At 37.7% G+C, this 21,588-nt stretch overlaps 1 protein-coding gene and 1 pseudogene across 2 annotated transcripts in view; one reads left to right on the top strand and one right to left on the bottom strand.

The window, feature by feature from the left end:
* TAOK1 (TAO kinase 1) overlaps window positions 1–21,588 on the top strand; it is a gene marked incomplete at its 5' end in the record, with an annotated part of 94,132 nt that overhangs the window by 61,574 nt on the left and 10,970 nt on the right. Inside the window, 6 exons of the mRNA XM_082678589.1 lie at window positions 1,914–2,150; window positions 4,571–4,699; window positions 8,706–8,909; window positions 10,728–10,967; window positions 13,862–14,074; window positions 14,967–15,149. Of these exons, the coding sequence (XP_082534715.1) occupies window positions 1,914–2,150; window positions 4,571–4,699; window positions 8,706–8,909; window positions 10,728–10,967; window positions 13,862–14,074; window positions 14,967–15,149 (1,206 nt within the window). The remainder of the gene's footprint in view (window positions 1–1,913; window positions 2,151–4,570; window positions 4,700–8,705; window positions 8,910–10,727; window positions 10,968–13,861; window positions 14,075–14,966; window positions 15,150–21,588) is intronic.
* Window positions 20,372–20,726, bottom strand: LOC309837648 (dynein light chain Tctex-type 1-like; annotated as a pseudogene). Its single transcript has one exon. The product of its transcript is annotated as a dynein light chain Tctex-type 1-like (transcript).

The following is a 21,588-nucleotide window of genomic DNA, read 5'->3' as shown; positions in this document are numbered from 1 at the left end:
CCACAAGAAAGAGTAGCCCCCACTTGCTGCAACTAGAGAAAGCTTGCGTGCAGCAATGAAGACCCAATGCAACCCAAAATAAATAAATAAATAAATTTTAGAAAATAATAATAATGCTGCAGTGAACAGGAAGGTACAAATATCTTTTAAAAAAAGGAGGGCTTCCCTGGTGGCGCAGTGGTTGAGAGTCCACCTGCCGATGCAGGGGACACGGGTTCGTGCCCAGGTCTGGGAGGATCCCACGTGCCACGGAGCGGCTGGGCCCGTGAGCCATGGCTGCTGAGCCTGCGCATCCGGAGCCTGTGCTCCGCAACGGGAGAGGCCACAGCGGTGAGAGGCCCGCGTACCGCAAAAAAAAAAAAAAAAAAAGGAAAGGGCTTCCCTGGTGGCGCAGTGGTTGAGAGTCCGCCTGCCGATGCAGGGGACGTGGGTTCATACCCTGGTCTGGGAGGATCCCACATGCTGCAGAGCGGCTAGGCCCGTGAGCCATGGCCGCTGAGCCTGCGCATCTGGAGCCTGTGCTCTGCAACGGGAGAGGCCACAACGGTGAGGGGCCCTGTGTACCACAAAAAAAAAGAAATTTAATAAATAAATAAAAATGAATTTAAAAAGGAAAAGAAAAGGAAAAAAACCAAAATAACAAGTGTTGGAGAGAGTGCAGAGAAATTGGAGCTCCTGTATATTGCTGGTAGGAATGTAAAATGGTTCAGCTGCTGTGGAAAACAGTTGATGATGCCTCAAAAAGTTAAACATAGATTTACCACATGACCCAGCTGTTCTACTACTAGGTATATACCCAAAAGAATTGAAAACAGTTACTCAAACAAGTACACTACACACATGTTCACAGCAGCACTATTCACAATACCCAAAAAGTGGAAACAACACAGATATTAATATTCACCAGTGGATGAATGGATAAACAAATTATGGTATATGCAAATAATGGAATATTATTTAGCTATAAAAAGGAATGAAATACTGATACATGCTATATACAACATGGGTGAACCTTGAAAACATGCTAAATTAAAGAAGCCAGACACAAAAGGTCACATATGATGCTATTTATATGAAATATCCAGAGTAGATAAATCCATAGAGACAGAAAACAGGTTGGTGGTTACCAAAAGGGGAGAATCGGGAGCAGCTGCATAACAGCTGTCTTTTAAGTATATAGAGGTGGTGGTTGCCTAACATCGTGCATATACTAAATGCTGCTGGGTTGTTCACTTTAAAATGATTAATTTTATATTATGTGAATTTCACCTTAATTTAAAAAATCAGTTTATACATTTTTGTCTTTATAGTCAGTGCTTTTTGTGTCCTGCCCAAGAAATATTTGCCTGCGCTATGGTCATGAAGATATTTTGGTTTTTTTTCTACTTTATGATTCTGGATTTTGTGTTTATGTCAAATCATTCTCAATTTTTGTATATAGAGTGATACAGAAGTCAAGATTTTTGTTTTTGCTTTTATATACAGAGAACCAGTTGCGTCCGCAGAATTTGATGATAACACATTTTTTCCTCTTTGAATTGACTTTTTGGTGGAAAATCAATTGACTAAATATATTTGGGTCTATTTCTAGATTTTATTCTGTTCCTTTGATCTGTTCAGCCTATTCTTCCACCAATTCCACATTGTTTGGATTACTGAAATGTGTGTCTTCCAACTTTTTTTCCCTCAAGATTGTTTTGGCTGTTGTAGGTCCTTTACATTCCAATATAAATTTTAGAACCAGCGTGTCTATTTCTTTAGGAGACCGCCTGGAAATTTAATTGGAAACTGCTCACTGGAATCTCTTACAGTGATTGTCTACTTGGCTAAGTAGTAGAGTGCTCTAAAATGCTTCTGAAATAAAAATGTTTTCCTTAATTTTATTCTTTTCTCTCCATTGTTTGTGTGTCTAGGTTACAAGGCAAATGCAAGAACATGAGCAGGACTCTGAGCTTAGAGAACAAATGTCTGGCTATAAGAGAATGAGGAGGCAACATCAAAAGCAGCTGATGACTCTGGAAAATAAGTTAAAGGCTGAGATGGATGAACATCGCCTCAGATTAGACAAAGATCTTGAAACACAACGTAACAATTTTGCTGCAGAAATGGAGAAACTTATCAAGAAACATCAGGCTGCTATGGAAAAAGAGGTGGCCAATTCAGTATTACTATTTTATTTACTCTAGATTGTAACCATCTCAGAATTAACCAAGATGGCATTGTGATGTTAGGATATATCTTCCCCAGAACCAAGCAAATCAGTTGGGGAAAAGAAGAAACATTTATATAAATTGTGTAATATTAAGTACTGAGTCTGGGAAGCAACAGATGTGGGATTATTTCCTGACACTGATAGTTTTATAGTATCACAGTGGGTAAATCATGCAACCATTCTAGGCCCTAGGTACCCTGATTATCTGAGGAGTTTGTTAATCACCTATCAATAGGTGATTTAGGTCTCGAAAAATCATTCATGATTCTCTTCTCTGTGATTTTTGGAGACCTATCTTAAATTTATAGCAGCATTTTAATATCAGAGAATAATTGAAGATTATAGAGAATGTTAGAGATAATAAAAGAGGTTCAGATTAAGATTTAGCCCATTTGTGGGTTTTTTAAAAAATATTTATTTATTTATGGCTGCATTGGGTCTTCATTGCTGAACGCAGGCTTTCTCTAATTGCAGCGAGCGGGGGCTACTCTTTGTTGCAGTTCAGGGCTTCTCTTGTTGCAGAGCACGGGCTCTAGGCGTGCAGGTTTCAGTAGTTGTGGCACACAGGCTCAGTAGTTGTGGTTCACAGGCTCTAGAGCTCAGGCTCAGTGGTTGTGGCACACAGGCTTCGTTGCTCTGTGGCATGTGGGATCTTCCCAGACCAGGGCTCGAACCCGTGTCCCCTGCATTGGCAGGCGGATTCTTAACCACTGCACCACTAGGGAAGTCCCAGCCCATTTGTTTTTTGGTTTTTTTTTTCATTTATGGCTGTGTTGGGTCTTGGTTGCGGCACGTGGGATCTTTCGTTGTGGCGCCCGGGGTCTTCGTTGCGGCTCACAGGCTTCTGTCTGGTTGTGGCGCATGGGCTCGAGAGTGCATGGGCTCTGTAGTTGTGGCACGTGGGCTCCAGAGCCCGTGGACTCTGTAGTTTGCCATACGCGGGCTCTCTAGTGGAGGCACGTGGACTTAGTTGCCTTGCAGCATGTGGGATCTTAGTTCCCCAACCAGGGATTGAACCTGCGTCCCCTGCATTGGAAGGCCGATTCTTAACCACTGGACAACCAGGGAAGTCCCAGCCCATTTGTTTTTTTACAAATAAGTGTCATTTTACTATATGATTTAAGTATATTTTTTTAGGATTCTTGTTACGTGAGACCTTTTCTTTTAATGTTTTTGATGTCCCATCAGTTAAATTTTATTTTGATAGTCACACTTGTCAGGTAAAATGTAAGCTTCTCTGTAAATTCACACAATATCTAGAAATGTGTCTGGCTTGTCCACATTGAGGCATTATTTATTATAGTTACCCTGTTCAGCCTTTCCCCCTAAAATAGAAGAACTACTCTCTCATAATAGAGAATTTGGCAAAATAATTTACAGAGTAAATAATTTGCTTTTGAAGTAATTTGATGAAAGAATGTATAGATATTTAGAATCCTGTTGGACATGGGGTAGTATTTTTAATAACTCGGGAAGAGGTAGATACATATTTAGAAAAGCAAATCATGAAACACGATGTGCAATATGATTACAGATTTATTTAAAATGTATGTATGCATAGAAGTAAATAGGAAGGGTGTGCACCAAAATGTTTATATTGGTTATCTCCGGGTGGTAAAATCATACAAGATTTTTTTGTGTTTTCTTGTATTTCCTAAATGATCTACAATGAATATGCATTGCCTATATAATCAAAAATAAAACAGTATGATATGTATCTAATATTTAATATTTTCATATTACTTAATATATAAGTTAAAGGTCAGGGTTTTGGGGCTTCCCTGGTGGCGCAGTGGTTGAGAGTCCACCTGCCGATGCAGGGGACACGGGTTCGTGCCCCGGTCCAGGAAGATCCCATATGCCGTGGAGCGGCTAGGCCCGTGAGCCATGGCCGCTGAGCCTGCGCGTCCAGAGCCTGTGCTCCGCAACGGGAGAGGCCACAGCAGTGAGAGGCCCGCGTACCGCAAAAAAAAAAAAAAAAAAAAAAAAAAAAGGTCAGGGTTTAATTTGAAGAGGAGTATATTACATTATTTAATATACAAATCAATCTAGATAAAAGGTCATTACTTAATTATATTTGTGGATAGATATATATCTGTTTTATTTTCTTGGGGGAGGACATGTAAAATTTTTAAAAAGGTGAAAACATTTTGATTTTGTAAAAGATCAACATATTAAAGATGAGTTCCATTTTACTGGTTCTCTGAAATTCAAATAATAAGATGCTGAGTAATTGGTATTGGTAATGCTTATACTGATTTTATGTTCTTAAGGGTAAAAATATCCTTAGTGGTATATATTAAACTGTTGCTTTGAATCTACTTAACTAATTTGATCCATTTTTTAAATTTCCCATAGGCTAAAGTGATGGCCAATGAAGAGAAAAAGTTTCAGCAACATATTCAGGCCCAACAGAAGAAAGAACTAAACAGCTTTTTGGAGTCCCAGAAAAGAGAATATAAACTTCGAAAAGAACAGCTTAAGGAGGTATCTATTTTATAAAAATTTTCACGCCAGTTGTCTACTTACTGATTTTATCTATTGATGTTGATTGACTCATAGAACCATTAGGATAAATTCTTCTTCTGTTGTTTGTGGCCACTAAATGTTTACCAGTTTGAATGAAGGCAAACTTTAATCAGTTATTCTTCAACAGTTACTCTTCAACAGATATCTTCAATTGAGTAGGATCTAAAAAGAATCATCTCCTAAAAATCTAAATTATTTTATTTATAATAGTTTTCGTATGCACTTACTAAATAACTGACTCACGAGAAATAAAATACTTGAGCTGTGATCGATGTGGAAGCAACTTAAGGGCGGCTGGCCTGGGCTCAGGGCTAGAATCCCTGAGGACCCAGGAAAGGGCAAGGAGGCGGGTGGCAGGCTCCCCAAGGACGGGTCTGAAATCATCAGGATCTAGACGGGTATTGGGCTTCAGGACATTTATTTCATGTCCCTCCGTACAGGCCCTGGGGCCAGGTGTGGGGGCAAGAGACCAGGCAGGGGTAGCAATAAATAACGCGGACAGACAGAGCTCCCCTCGAGACAGATGAAATTAAAGGTTACAGGGGAGCCACAATGCCGAGGTGGGGACTGGCAGGGCAGGGGCAGCTGAGAGAGGGAGGGTGAGACCAGGCCCTCATTGTCACCTGCAGCATCCCTTTCCTGCCCCAGCCCCCGCTACTTTGGGGAGGAAGGGAGTCCCCCCCAAAATATACTTGAGCTGTGAAAGGAAGCCACACATTTCTTTTTCTAAAAGTAGACCATACCAGGCTTCCCTGGTGGCTCATGGTTAAGAATACGCCTGCTAGTGCAGGGGACACAGGTTCAAGCCTTGCTTCGGGAAGATCCCACATGCCGTGGAGCAGCTAAGCCCATGTGCCACAACTACTGAGCCTGTGCTCTAGAGCCTGCGAGCCACAACTACTGAGCCTGTGTGCTGCAACTACTGAAGCCCACGCGCCTAGAGCCCATGCTCTGCAAGGAGAAGCCACCGCAATGAGAAGCCCGTGTACCGCAACGAAGAGTAGCCCCTGCTTGCCTTAACTAGAGAAAGCCTGCGTGCAACAACGAAGACCCATCGCAGCCAAAAATAAATAAATATATTAAAAAAAAAAAGAAAAACTTAGACCATTCCTTCTTACTTTTGGCTCAGAAGATTACAATAATTTGTTCATAGAGTAAGGATAAGAGGCATATTTGCTCATCACATTTTCTTTAATAGCAAAACATGCTGATTATTTATTTACGATTCCACGATTTCATATTTATTTGCTCTCCATGTGCTGCATTTTTGAACTTCTTTTAAAAGCAGATGTAGTCTGACTTTGAAGAACACCTTGATTGTTTCAAGGCAGTTTCTGAAAGGGGGTAACTATTCAGGATAGTAGTCAGGAGAGAGAAATGATATGTCTCAATTTAGACCCCCTTTTACAGACTGATTGACTGAAATTTTTAGTCCATGTAATTAATTATTAGGGCACTGATAAATTAATTGGTCTTGATAAAATAATAGTAATCTCTTTGCTAGTAATGCTTTTGTTTGTGTAGGAATTTATAGTCACTTATTTAAATGTTATTATGGACATATTGTTGGCACAAAAGCTTGCTCTGTATACGCTGCTAACTGAGCTTCATTGAAAAGATTTTTCTAACTCTAAAGGGTATAACCTGTAATATATTCCTGTGACTGTAATACAAAAGCCAAACTCTATATTGGCACATTGGGTTTGAAAAGACTGTAAATAGGTCCCCAACTGTAAATAAATATCCAACAAAATGCAGTTTTACAGATCCGTTTCCCAGTGAAATGAGATTTTCGTTTTATGGGTGCATTGCTTTAGGTAATCCTTTAAGCATATAACAGGTAGTCCAGCTAATAAATTCGTTTTCTTTTAGAAGCCAAATTAGTGTGTATTTATGTGTGTGAGTTCATTTAAAACAATCATTTTTAGCATAGAGGAAGGGATATACTAGAATCTTAGTGGAGAAGTTCCCTGGCAAAAGATTTTGAAAAATATACCCAGGTGATTATTTATGTGCCCTTTCTCTTCCGTGTGTACACATATACCCTTAAGTTTAGAACTACTAAAATTTTTTTTATGTGTTTGTATATCTTATGAACTAAAGTTATAAAGAACTGATCTCTTTCTTGAAAACCAGGGGAAGGACCATAAGGTTAGTAGTCTTTGAAAAATTATCTTATACCTAGGAAAGATGGCTTATTTATATACTGTGCAACATTGTTGCTTTTTAGGTTGAAGATATATTAGTATTAATTATCATCCTAGAGTTTGCCTCATTGAGCGCATTGTCAGTGTTCTCATCTGGCCCAATATAAATGCATTTTCATTTAGATAGTTTGTAAGATAATATATATATATATTTTTGAAGTATAGTTGATTTACAATGTTGTGTTAATTTCTGCTGTACAGCAGAGTGACTCAGTTCTACATATGTATATTCTTTTTCATATTCTTTTCCATTATGGTTTATCACAGGATATTGAATATGGTTCACTGTGCTATGCAGTAGGACCTTGTTGTTTGTCCATCCTATATGTAATAGTTTGTATCTACTAACCCCAAACTCCCAGTCCTTCCCTCCCCACCACCACCAGCAAGTCTGTTCTCTATACCTGTGAGTCTGTTTCTGTTTGTAGATAACGTTCATTTGTGTCATATTTTAGATTCCATATATAAGTGATATCATATAGTATTTGTCTTTCTCTTTTTGACTTACTTTGCTTAGTATGATAATCTCTGAGTCCATTCATGTTGCTGCAGAAGGCATTATTTCATTCTTTTTTATGGCTGAGTAGTATTCCATTGTATATATGTACCACATGTAAGGTAATATTTTATTTTCACTTTTATTATTTTTTTATTGGAGTATAATTGCTTTACAATGTTGTGTTAGTTTCTGCTGTACAATGAAATGAATCAGTTATATGTATACCTACATCCCCTCCCTCTTGGACCTCCCTCCCACCTCCGCCCCCCACATCTCCCCCATCTAGGTTTTCACAGAGCACCGAGCTGAGTTTCCTGTGCTTTATAGCATGTTCCCCACTAGCTCTCTATTTTACACATGATAGTGTATATATGTTAATCCTAATCTCCGAATTCTTCCTACCCTCCCCTTCCCCCCCCTTGTGTCCACAGGACCGTGGAAGGTGATATTTTAAATGCTATAGAAAAGCACTGGTTTTGATTTGTTTAGTTAAATACGATTCATAAAAAGGGTTTCTATTCTCCCATGGTTTTGTTGATTTTCCATTTAATTTCTAAGTCTTTTATACTGAGTCTATCCATAATTTGCCAAAAACTTAATATTTAGAATGTCAGAAACCAAGAAGTGACACATTAGATGTATATTTGCCCTAATATTAATTCATATAAATAATTTTTACCTGAAAGCACTGCCTTATGTCTCTTCTTGGGAAGCATTTAAAGAATGATGTGTTTTACTTCATTTACCAATATTGTATTCTTTTAAAACTAGTAACCATCATAAATGTAGCTGTGTAAAGCTAAAAGGTATGCATGTTTTCTAGCATACATTTCTCTTTCCTGTCCTACTTCACCGGTTAACTCAAGAAAAGGAAAATATTACCTACCTCCTTAAGGTCATTGCCCTGCCTTGAGCATTAGAAAGGACACAGATTAAGTACTTTTATTTAAATGCACCAAATACCAGATGATATGTTCATGCAATTAATTTTTATGTATTTTGAACTGAGTTTTGGTTTTTTTGGTTTTTTTTTTTTTTTGCGGTACGCGGGCCTCTCACTGTTGTGGCCTCTCCCGTTGCAGAGCACAGGGTCCGGACGTGCAGGCTGAGCGGCCATGGCTCACGGGCCCAGCCGCTCCGCGGCATGTGGGATCTTCCCGGACCGGGGCACGAACCCGTGTCCCCTGCATCAGCAGGCGGACTCTCAACCACTGCGCCACCAGGGAAGCCCGAACTGAGTTGTTTTTTATGTTGCCAGGAGCTGAATGAAAATCAGAGCACCCCAAAAAAAGAAAAACAGGAGTGGCTTTCAAAGCAGAAGGAGAATATACAGCATTTCCAAGCAGAAGAAGAGGCTAATCTTCTACGGCGTCAGAGACAATACCTAGAGCTGGAATGCCGTCGCTTCAAGAGAAGAATGTTACTTGGGCGCCATAACTTGGAACAGGACCTTGTCAGGGAGGTACGTTTGAAACGAGAATATTTCCTGAAAGTATGTTTGTCATTTCCCAGACTCAGGGTCTTTGCATTTGTACCTCCCTCAGCCTGAATTCTTCTTCCCTAGATTATCTACATGGCTTGCTTCCTCCCTTCATGTCTCTCCTCAGATACCACCTCCTCAGAAGTGCCTTCCCTAATGTCCAAATCCTTCTTCTGTAAATGTTCTTCTTTGCACTTCTCTCTCTTACACATACACACTTTTTGGGGGTAAGTTTCTCGTCCTGCCTAGAATGGAAATTTTCTAAAGTCACTGGTTTTGTTCCGGTCTTTATATCCCCCTAGTATCTGGCCCATAGTAGGTATTCAATAAATATTTATTAAATACATATTAAGTCTGTGAATGAGAGGGGTGTTCATTTTTAAATACCATAAAATTATTGGATACTTTATACCTTTTGAACTGAAATGGGTGCCATTAAGTATGTGTTATCATTTAACACATTTTTTATAATCATGTAATTATTAATTGAGCAAATGTAGAAACTCTTATGCCAGTGAAAACATATTCTCACTATCAGGGATACCTGTGAGCACAGATTAATTTATTTACAAGAGTGGCTTAAAATAAACTTCAAGTATAGCATAATTGTTCAAATTCACTAATAATTAAATAAATTCAAATTAAAACAGTTGCATCAATTAAATAATATAAAGACTAGCAACATTGAATCCTAGTAGTGGCATTGGGAAATGTGCAGTGTTGCTAAGAATATAAATTGATACTGATATATTGATAGATATGCTTTTATCTATCAAATCCACTCCTAGAACTCTATCCTAAAGAAATAATAACATGATTATATGATGCATCATGAATAAACATTTAATGAAAATTTCTTTATCAAGCAAAAAATGGAAAATTATGGTATTGCAAAGCAGAAGCTTACTATGAAACTTAAAAAAAAAAGATCTGTATATACTGATCTGATCTGGATGTATATCCATTATATTGTTAGGTGAAGAAAGCACATTATATGCCTATAATGTATGTTATTCAGTTTTTAAAACTGTATGTTTTTGTGTAATAGATGTTTCACGATAAGCATGGGGAAGGTTGGGAAGCATTTGCACCAAACTGTTGGCCTCTGGAGAAGGGGTTTGCAGGGGCAAAGGGGGTAGGTTTGACTTCTGTGTGTGTGTGTGTTTTATGCTTGTTCTTTTTAATCTGAAAAAAAAAAAAAAGAATTAGAACATTTGTTGAGCAGCATGTGTGACGTATTGTTCTGAGAACTTTCCATTTGTGAACTCACTTCATCCTCACATTAAATCTGTGAAATAGCAATATTATTATCTTCATTTGAAAAGTGATGAAACTGAAGCACAGAGAGTTTAAACAATTAACCCAAGGACTGCTCATAGGTAGCAGAGCCAGATCCATGTTCTTATTCACTATACTGTGCTGGGTATACTGCCTGTAATAGAATTGAATAGGATACTCTGAAGAAATTCAAAGAATGGCTTACGAGTTCTCTTCAGATATAAAATTGGGAAACAATAAAGAAAGAAAAGAAAGAAGGAAGGACATTCAGCCTACTGAGATAGATTTGCTATGTCTTAAGCTTATTGCATAAAATAGTATTAATGAATAGTAAATGAATAGAATAAGGAAATTGGTGCTACTAATTGCCCATTTACTGCTGTAAAGGTCATAAAATCTAATATTTACTATGCAGTCATTATTGAATCTGAGGATTACATCTACTTCCTGATTATTCTATTTCTTAGGAGTTTTTTCCCTAGCATTGTAAATTATACCTTTGTCTTTTGTGTTATGGATTAGGAGTTAAATAAAAGACAGACTCAAAAGGACTTAGAGCACGCCATGCTGCTGCGACAGCATGAGTCCATGCAAGAACTGGAGTTCCGCCACCTCAACACAATTCAGAAGATGCGCTGTGAGTTGATCAGACTGCAGCATCAAACTGAGCTCACTAACCAGCTGGAATATAATAAGCGAAGAGAACGAGAACTAAGGCGAAAGCATGTCATGGAGGTTCGACAACAGCCTAAGAGTCTGAAGGTACCTTTAGCCTAAGCTTCTTGACAAAGGAGAATAGGGATAAAAGGCATCCATATAAGCAGTAAAAGTCTAAGACAGAAATCTGTCGTAAAGAAATTGAATAAACCTCTTTCTTTTCATTTTAAGCATGTTTAATTAGTTTTGACATGGAGTGTCTGTAGCTACAGACTTTTGCTCATGTATTTCTCAGTAGAGTACCGAAAAAAATTTAACTGTAGCAAATGCCATAAATAAGAATCAAAGTTCTTATTTTAATGTACCCAAATGTCCAATGCTGACATTACAGTCTACACGTCAACATGCTAAGTAACCTGTTGGCTTCTCTTTATTGTTCCAAGTAATACAGTTTTGGAATCTTATTTGCTCCTAGTGTGATTTGTATCCAAAAAAGACAGTAAATTCCTAGTCAGTACAGAAGCCAGTGAATGAAAAAAAATGCCTTTTACCCCCTCTCCCTTCACTGTGTGTGCTTATCTTAAGAGGAATAGTGGAATCACCACAGTGTTACTCCCATTCTGCTTATTTTCTTTATGTATTTGGTAGTGTAGGTGAGACCATGGCGTGGTAGTTGGGGTATGTTTTGTTTTTTTTGTTGTTTTTTTGTTTTTTGTGGTACGTGGGCCTCTCACTGCTGTGGCCTCTCTTGTCACGGAGCACAGGCTCCGGACGCGCAGGCTCATCGGCCATGGCTCACGCACCCAGCCGCTCCGTGGCATGTGGGATCCTCCTGGACCGGGGCATGAACCCGTGTCCCCTGCATCGGCAGGCGGACTCTCAACCACTGCACCACCAGGGAAGCCCAACACAGTATTTTCTTTTAAAACCCTACCCCCTTATCTGAATAACTGTCCTGGAGTGAAGTGAAATTCATTCACAGGGGTAATCTGTGTCAAAATCTAGAAGCTACACCACACCGAATGGTACCTATTGATTCCCGCTCAACTCCATTCAAACAAGCTGTCTTGAACAAAAGTATAGAAGCAAAGTTAAGATGTTTTTACCCTTTCCTTGTGAACCTGAGTAAAATTTCACTTTGTTTTCCGAACAGCTAATTAACATCATTTACAGAGTAGCTTATGTTGACTACTCACATAATCTTCATTAGTCATTGCTTAGAAAATTGGAATTCATAATGATTTTTCAAATTTATTTTGTCTTTGTAGTGGAGAGGTATATACTCTTTTGGCTATAGAATAGACAATTTCCCACCAAAAGATTAGTTAAATAACATGTCTGTGAAATTAATGACTGTTTTAAAGTCAGCAGCACCCAGAAATAAACCAGACTGAAAACTTGTTAGTTTTCTATCATCATACCATAAATTTAATATGACTGCATTTCTGTAGGGCTTGGCATAGAGTTGTTTGATGTTTAACCATTCCTGTTTTTTGTTTTTGCCTTTTCAGTTTGAAAGCTTGTAAATACTAGTGTAATCTTCACAGATACTATACAAAACGTGAGGCAAAAAATAATGTTTCACAATTGTAGTCAGATTTAGAATAGAATGTCTCCTTCTGATGACAGATGAGCTCAAGATTTTCCATAAAGGAGATTGTTCTGATACTTTACTAGGGAAGAAAACCATCATGTTCCTCTTAGTTATGTATTTCTGTCTGCTTACTCAATTTGAACAAAACTGACTTGATTTTAATGCCAAGTTATCCATTTTTATTTACCTAAGTAATGGTTGCCTCTTCCAACTTTTTCCAGGACTTTAAAGGGAGGTAGGGGGACTTCAGTTTTAGCACTTATGTAATTTGACTAGGATTTGGGGTGGGGGGTTTGGGGTACTATGTCTATGGAATGGGTTGGATATACGCCTGCTCTGTTGTTTCTTCATCTGGCATCCAGATGATGTTTTGTCAGTGTTAAATGAGTAGAAACAACTGTAACTTACATTCATCTTGCTTTCACTTGAGTCAAACATTGAGGGATATAGTTTATTCTTGGTACAAGTATTACTCTTCTTATAGAAAAAACATTTTTCAAGGAGCTTTTCTTTTTCCCTCATTAGGCTAGTGATGTGGAATAATTAGTTTTCTTGGCACAATCCTTTAAAAATAAAAACTTTTAAAAGAATAGAGGCTGTTATACAGAGGTAGAAGAGAATGTCTAAATGTCATTGTCCCATTCCTGGCTAACTTGGAAGAATTTTGTTAACCAAGGACAGTATTTAAGAGTGGTGCCACTGGGACTTCCGTGGCGGTCCAGTGGTTAAGACTTCACCTTCCAATGCAGGGAGTGCAGGTTCAGACCCTGGTCGGGAGCTAAGATCCCACATGCCTCATGGCCAAAATACCAAAACATAAAACGGAAGCAATATTGTAACAAAATCAATAAAGACTTTAAAAATGGTCCACATCGGGCTTCCCTGGTGGCGCAGTGGTTGAGAATCCGCCTGCTGATGCAGGGGACACGGGTTTGTGCCCCGGTCCGGGAAGATCCCACATGCCGCGGAGTGGCTGGGCCCGTGAGCCATGGCCGCTGAGCCTGCGCGTCCGGAGCCTGTGCTCCACAACGGGAGAGGCCACAACAGTGAGAGGCCCGCGTAATGCAAAAAAAAAAAAAAAGGTCCACATCAAAAAAATCTATAAAAAAAATTTACTTGTAACTAAATGTACTAGTAAAATAATGAGTATGACCTGAAGTCCTATGAAAAAAGTAAGGTTCTTGATATTCTAATGTTTTAAATTAGAGATTTTGTCACAGAAATACATAGAATGCAATGGTTTGACCTAATAACCAAGTGGAAAAGTACTGTACCTGCAACCTTACGGTCTGACCTTTTTGTTTTTCATCTCCTCGTCTCCTAGTAGCCTTTATTTTCATACAAGCATAAGGTATAACAAATGCCATATGTTAAAAATTATATACATCTTTTTTTTCCTTCCCAGTCTAAAGAACTCCAAATAAAAAAGCAGTTTCAGGACACCTGCAAAATCCAAACCAGACAGTACAAAGCATTAAGAAATCACCTACTGGAGACTACACCAAAGAGTGAGCACAAAGCTGTTCTGAAACGTCTCAAGGAGGAGCAGACCCGGAAGTTAGCCATCTTGGCTGAACAGTATGACCACAGCATTAATGAAATGCTGTCCACCCAAGCTGTGAGTTCATTTTATTTAAGCAAAACAAATTCAGTGCCCCTTTCATCCCACCACCTGAATGAAATCCCAGCAATTAAAATACTGGTTGGAAGTGATAGCTCTCCTACAGCTTGAGAAATAGTGGTGGTTATCTATATTTTTCCTGTTCTCTGCATTGCTTGGAGGTAGGCATGATTTATATAGAATTCTCATTGATACATTTAGTCATGAGGTTCTAAATAGGCTCTCTGCCACTGCCTCAGGTGTTCAGCACATATCCCAACGGTATAGGAGGATTAGAGCAGCAGCTTTGTTAAGCAGTGAGCAAAAAGTAGTACTGTATTGGGGATCCAAATGGTCACATTTTAGTGAAGGCAAATACAAAATATTTTCTATATGAGTTTTGCAAACTTTTTCTTAAAGGGCCAGATAGTAAATATTTTAGGTTTTGTAGTCCGTGATACAAAATTGAGGATAATTATGTGGGTACTTATATAGCCATTTAAAATGTAAAAGCCATTCTTAACTAGTGGACTGTCAAATTAATTAATTAAAACAGGCAGCTGTCCACATTTGGTCTGGAGGCTATAGTTTGCTGGTCCCTGTTCTGTAGTTATTTCCATTGCAGAGAAGAGATTGAGAGTCTTACATCAGCTAATCAGATTCTAGATTTTTCTTAAGAAAAATATAATTATTCAGGCATCCTCCTAATAGATCATGATAGCTTTTATCTTCATATTACCATCACTGGTTACTGTGCCTTCCTTTTCCAGAGATGTTTACTCCAAGATACAAGAGAGAACAATTGTGTATCCTACAAAAGAGTTGTCTGTCTTTTCTCACACCTCCTTTCCATAGGTCATGGGTAAATAGCTCACAGTAGGATATATCTGGGTTTTTTCCTCTCTTTCAGCTGCGTTTGGATGAAGCACAGGAAGCAGAGTGCCAGGTTTTAAAGATGCAGCTGCAGCAGGAACTGGAGCTGTTAAATGCATATCAGAGCAAAATCAAGATGCAAGCTGAGGCACAACATGATCGAGAGCTTCGGGAACTTGAACAGAGGGTCTCCCTCCGCAGGGCACTCTTAGAACAAAAGGTATAGATAATAGAAGGAAGTTAATTGTGCTAGTATTTGCCTTCATCAGAAACATTTTATAAATACATTTTCATATTAGCAGAGGTGGCGTTAGATTGTTTTCACCATACCATATTTCCTTAATTCTAGTTTTGGTAGTGTTTTTCTTTAAAATTATTGTTTCAGTAATAAACCTTATTATAATTAATGAATTCTAAACATCAGAGGAATGTAGTTAAATAGTAATTGCTAGAGGAAGGATATGGTGTTATGTGAAGACAGTTGAATTGTGAGAGAGTAGCTCTGGCTCCATGTTCCTCACTTTTTTTGTGTACCTAGCTCTACCTAAAGAGATTGGAGAAAAACTTGGATAGTGAAGAAAAAGAACTTTAGTAATTGCCTGAGAGAGGCAGGGGCAAAGGATCTGGAATATATACTTTACTCTTCTATCCTGGGCCTGGAACTATACAGATTGGTGGAAGAGTACTAGGGGACAGAAGGTAAAGCCAGTTCTACACAAGCTGAAAATGTTACTTCTAGATGTATCTTTTTTTCTTTCTTTCTCTCTTTTTTCACTTATTCTTTGCCAGATATATTAGAGAATAGAACTAAAATCCCCAGATTCACTTCCTTTCCATCCTTTAAGGTATTATAGCTGTGCATGTGTGTGTGTGCGTGTGCGTGTGTGTGTATTTTGGGGAAAGACTGATGGACAGAAGATTTTTAGATTTTGAAAGATAAAGAGGAAAGTTTTGCCATGAGAAGTAGTAGAATATAATTGTATCTAGGATTCAGAGCTATGTTCCAGAATTCCTGAGCCATAAGTTCCCAACAGGTGATAGTCTTAGCTCCATTGATCCTTTTGTATGTTAGTACTTGGCTAACTTAATAAAAGTTGTCATGGTTTCTAGACCATTGCTCCATAGATTTTCCTCTGTTTCCTGCAGTTCTTGTGATAAAAATAGAATTCCTTATTAAATTAAAAAATACATTCTTAAAAAAACCCACCTAAATAAGATGTTACTCTTCTTCTGGCATAGCTCTCATTACTGGCTTCTTCAAGAGGTTCTTGCCTCTAAAAATTGTCTCACTTATGTTTCTCATTCAAGATGGGAAAGATATAAACACATATAAATTTTGAGAAAAATCTAGTTTGTCCCATGTACAGATTTCATAAATCTGTCTGATTCCAACTTGCTTATTAAAATTCAACCTAAAGTTCTGTCTCTTATGCTTCAAAAAATTATCACTAAAATGAAAACTCCCTACAGTGTTGTGAGAGAAATATTAGTACTATTTACAGTCAGCCCTCTCATACCTGTGGGTTCTGCATCCATGGATTCAACTAACCTCTGATTGAAAGTATTAGGGGAAAGAAAATTCCAGAAAGTTCCAAAAAGTAAAACTGCCATCTGCTGCATGCCCCCAGCAACTAGTTACAGAGCATTTACATGGTATCGAGTATTGTAAGTAATCTAGAGGTGATTTTAAAGTATGAGAGTATCTGTGTGGCTTATATGCAAACACTACACTATTTTAGATAAGGGACTTGAGCATCCTCAAATTGTGGTATCTGAGGAATGGTCCTGGAACCCTTCCCCCAAGGATACTGGGGTAGGACTGTGTATTTGTATTTTTAGCTCCACCTAGTGGTTCAGAGTTAGGGCTGATTAGTGTCTTAGGTACAATCTTATTTCACTATATGAACCAAGCCTGTATGTTCTACAGAGCCTAGTAAAATATGGGCATAAAACTGATACACATTGGTGAAGGTGCAGTGGCACTCTCATATAATGTTAATGCATTTTGCAAAGCAATTTGGAAGTGTGTGTGTGTGTGTGTGTGTGTGTGTGTGTGTATATATATAAAAAACATCTTTATTGGAGTATAATTGCTTTACAGTGGTATGTTACTTTCTGCTTTTTAACAAAGTGAATCAGTTATACATATACATATGTCCCCATATCTCTTCCCTCTGGAAGTATATATTGTACTTTGGAAATGTTAAGTGTTTGAGAATTTATTCTAAGGAAATCCAAATATAGGAAAAGCAAGATGCTAAATATGGTAATTATAGCATAGTTTATAATGGTTTAAAATACATAACCATCTAAGATAGAGATATAATTAAGTAATTATGGCCAAGCCACTTAATAAAATCTTATTCAGCCATTTAAATGATGGCTACAAAGACAGTATTAATATAGAAAAATGCTTATGATGTGTTGACTAAAATAAAAAAGAACAATCACACTTAAAGTGAATTGAAGTAATGCTAGAAGTGGCTATATTAACATGATAGAATAGTTTGTTTTTCTGTTTTACTTCTTTGGTGGGGACTATACCACGCGGCATGCAGGATCTTAGTTCCCCGACCAGGGATGAACCCGTGCCCCCTGCAGTGGAAGCACAGAGTCCTAACCAGTGGACTACCAGGGAATTCCCTATATTTTACTTTTTTAATGTGGTTTATATTACTTTGATAAGGGAAAATACATAAGATTATTTAGTATGACAGATAATAAAGGAACAGTAGGGTGATGAATCTATAGTGCTTTGAGTTGCTACTAGGGCTAATATTTACATTTCAAGTGACATGCATGTAAAGCAGTTTGGGGTCAGTTGGCAGCTACCAAACCCAGGTATCCTCTCTACAGAAACTTTGAAAAATCTTAACTGCTGTATTTTCTGCACTTGGCACTTACTCGTTGTACAGATGAGAAACAGTAATCTGAAAACAAATAGAGGTGGAACCAGAGTGAATATTACTTGTTTCATGATGAATAGTTCTCTTTGAAGTTTGCTTTAATCTCGAAATGAACCAAGAGTTGTTCCTGTAGGTTGAGGCACCAACAAAGTAAAAGTAGGCCTCACTTGACTCACATAAGGTCCTTTTATGACTTTTCTCATATTTCATTTACATTAAAATTTTCAGCAAAATGACAACATAACTATAAATGTTAAATTCCCTATGAATTTAAAAAAAAATTTATTTTTTATTGGCGCCTAGTTGATTCCCTGTGAATTTTATATGTGCATGAAAAGTGGCAGTATTTCCAAAATATAAATGTTTTCATTTTTTAGTTTTATCATTTCAATTAATTTTCTTTCAGTATTTCACTTAAGTATCAACAAACATGGTTGGTAGTTTTTAAGTGAGAATTGACGACTGGAACATCTTACAGGATCTTTCTTTGTGGAACTGAAAATATTCACACAAAAATATCACATTTGATTTCAAAGAAGATAGGTCGAGAGAGCCTCTCAAGTCTTAAGTATGGTAACTTTTATCTACCCAGTGAAACCACCTTTCTAATTTGCAGTAATAAATAACATGTTTTAAAAGAAATGGGGATTAGTGTAACCTATCACAAATCTTAGGTTTTATTTTTCTTTAATTGAAAAATGTTCTGAGTTTCTTGAATGGCAAAACTAATCAGCAAACGAAATTGAAGCAGTACTTACTGGATAAAAGGTTCATAAGCATTAATGTGTTTAATATTTTTATCATGAGTTTCCTTCAGATTATATGCAAGGAATTCAGATCAGTTACATGCTGAGTGCTTTCCCATCATTTATTAGATCCTTCAAATTAAAATAAGTGCTTTTAAGTAAATGGATTTAAAATTTTTTACATATAACATACTTTAAAAATTTGAAGTTCTCTGAATCCTTAGAGATAAATAAGTTTAATTCCAAAGAATTGGGTATTTTATCTATAGATATGAAAAGAGTGGGGAAATTATTTTATAAATACACAGTCATTTTTTAAAACCTGGCAAATATAGAGAAACAGAAATGTCCTTAATCCTTCCACTCAGAGATCACCACAGTTAACAATTTGATGTCTTTACCTCACAGGAAGCATTCATGTTTAATCTAAGTTCTCCTTCAATCTTCAAATGAATGGCCCTCTCTAAATCTTTGTAACACTAGTATTTAGAACTTTCGATAATTTTCAAACTCTTCTTACTGGAGTCCATCTGGCCGATCTGTAATTCTCCAAACACTTCTTATTTTTACCATTTGTCCATGTTTTCCCACATGTTCTCTCTGCTGAAAATATTTTCCCCTCTGCTTGTCTTCCTGGTAAACTTGTATTCTTCCTTCAGAATCCAGTCTCTACCACCTCCTCTAAGAAGACTTCTTTGCCCTAGTCTCCTTCTCCTGTAGAGTGAATCACTCCGTCCCTTAGTATTTCTGCTATACTTTATAAATCTATTATTACATCTTACCATATTCTATTGTAATTTTTATTTGCATGTGTTTCCCATGCTAAACTGTGTTTTTCTTAAGGGCACTTAAAAATGACACATAGAAAGTAAACATTTATTGAGCTAGATTTCTACAGATAGCAATATGACTATTGGCTTAAGTTCTCAAATATCTTGAAACATGATTATTTAATGCTCCTTTACAAATTCTCTTTTTTCCTATCTTTTAAAAACTTTTTTTCATGGAAATTTTCAAACATATACAAAAGTAGGGAGACTTAGTACAATGAAATTCCAAGTACTCATCACCCAGCTTCAACATTTATCAGTATTTTGCTAATATTTTCTTATCTATTCCCCCCACTACATACACACACACATACACACACACACTCTTGGGGGAAAGAATGTCTGGGATATATATATATTTTTAATTAGAATAATGTATTATTCTAACAAAAGTACAAGTATGGAAAATTAGTGTGTTTGAATCATTTCAGATTAGAGAAAGTTTCACACTTAGCAGATTTAGGCTTTTAGCACCTTTGAAAAGAAACATTCAAAGTTAAGACAAGTGTCAGGACAGGCTCCTGACTACCTTCAGTGATGATTCCTCTGACTTAGGATGTGCAGGTCACAGAACAGTGTGGTTATTTGGTTTTTTTCTCTGCATTTTGAGAGTGCCACAAAAACACACTTAAAGAGAGTGAGACAGGTGATCACTGACTAGATGGCTGGTGGTTAGAAGATGGTAGAGAAACGTTGGGACAAAAGGAGAAAATCACAGGCTGGACGAGGTGGTCAAATGGACAGCCTGGGGCTTCCCTGGTGGCGCAGTGGTTGAGAGTCCGCCTGCCATTGCAGGGGACACGGGTTCGTGCCCCGGTCCGGGAAGATCCCACATGCCGCGGAGTGGCTGGGTCCGTGAGCCATGGCCTCTGAGCCTGCGCGTCCGGAGCCTGTGCTCTGCAACGGGAGAGGCCACAACAGTGAGAGGCCCACGTACCGCAAAAAAAAAAAAAAAAATGGACAGCCCGAAGGCGCTGACAATGTAGTACATGGTCTTGTTCTCCCATCGCACAGTGCAGCTCCCATCAGTAGAGCTGTCCCAGAAGCAGGAACTTGCCATGTGTAATCCCGCTCTGTTCTTCTGCATGATTACACGGGTCACAATGTATTTAAATGGTTTCCCCAGCTTGGTGAGTTGGCTTAGGGTTTGCTCCACTATGTTTGTGGTCCACTGATTCACTTTGCTGTGCTGATAGGCATTGCCACCAATGGCTCTTTCTATGGCCTCTTTTACAATGTTGCTCACTTCATCAACAACAAAAGCAGTCTCCTTGGTAGCCTGGTAGTCTTCCATCTTTCCTTCAGTGCCTTGCCTCTGCCTTCTGTCTGGGATATTTTAAAGCAAATTCTAGCATAGCATCATTTCACTCCTAAATATAGATAAGGACTTTTTTACTTTAATATAATCATAAGTCCATCATAATATTTAACAAAATTGATAATAAAATTTAAATATTACCTCATACTCAGTCCATGCCTAAATTTCTCCTGTTATCTCAGAAATGTCTTCTTTAAGTTGGCTTATTTGGATTGGGGCCCAAACAAGGTCCAGACATTGCTTTGGTTAATTGTCTTTTAAGTTAATTAGTCTATAATAGGGGCCTCTCCCCTACACTTTTTTTTTCCCTCCATTTGGATTGGATCATTTGTTCTGTAGGAATTCTCAAAATCTGGATTTGGCTGATTGCGTCCTCATGGTGTCGTTTAATGTATTCTCATTTTTACTTCATATTTCCTATATAAACTGGTAATGAGATCCAGAGGCATGATTATATTTAGATTCAGTTTTTAAGTTTTGCAAGGAATTTTCATGAGGGTTACTGTGTACTTCCTTTTGCATCACATCAAAAGATACATAATGTCTAGCTGTCCCCCTTTTAAGTGACATTAATATTGATCAGTGGGTTTAGGCAATTATCAATTTGACCAGTCATAAAAAAGTTCTCCATCAACTTTTTTTTTCATTCTCTTGACTTTATTATGAATTATTTTACATTTAAAAAAATATATGTATAGTCAACTACATTTATTTGTAATACCTTTCAGTTTTTCAGAACTGATGATGATGGCTACCCAACCACTAATTTCTAGGTATATAGAAACTAACTTTTTTTTTTTTTTTTTTGCACGGTACGCGGGCCTCTCACTGTTGTGGCCTCTCCCCTTGCAGAGCACAG

This window comes from Grampus griseus (assembly GCF_964374135.1).
Source record: "Grampus griseus genome assembly, chromosome: 20".
Lineage (NCBI taxonomy): Eukaryota > Metazoa > Chordata > Mammalia > Artiodactyla > Delphinidae > Grampus > Grampus griseus.
This window is presented reverse-complemented; position numbering and strand designations above follow the sequence as displayed.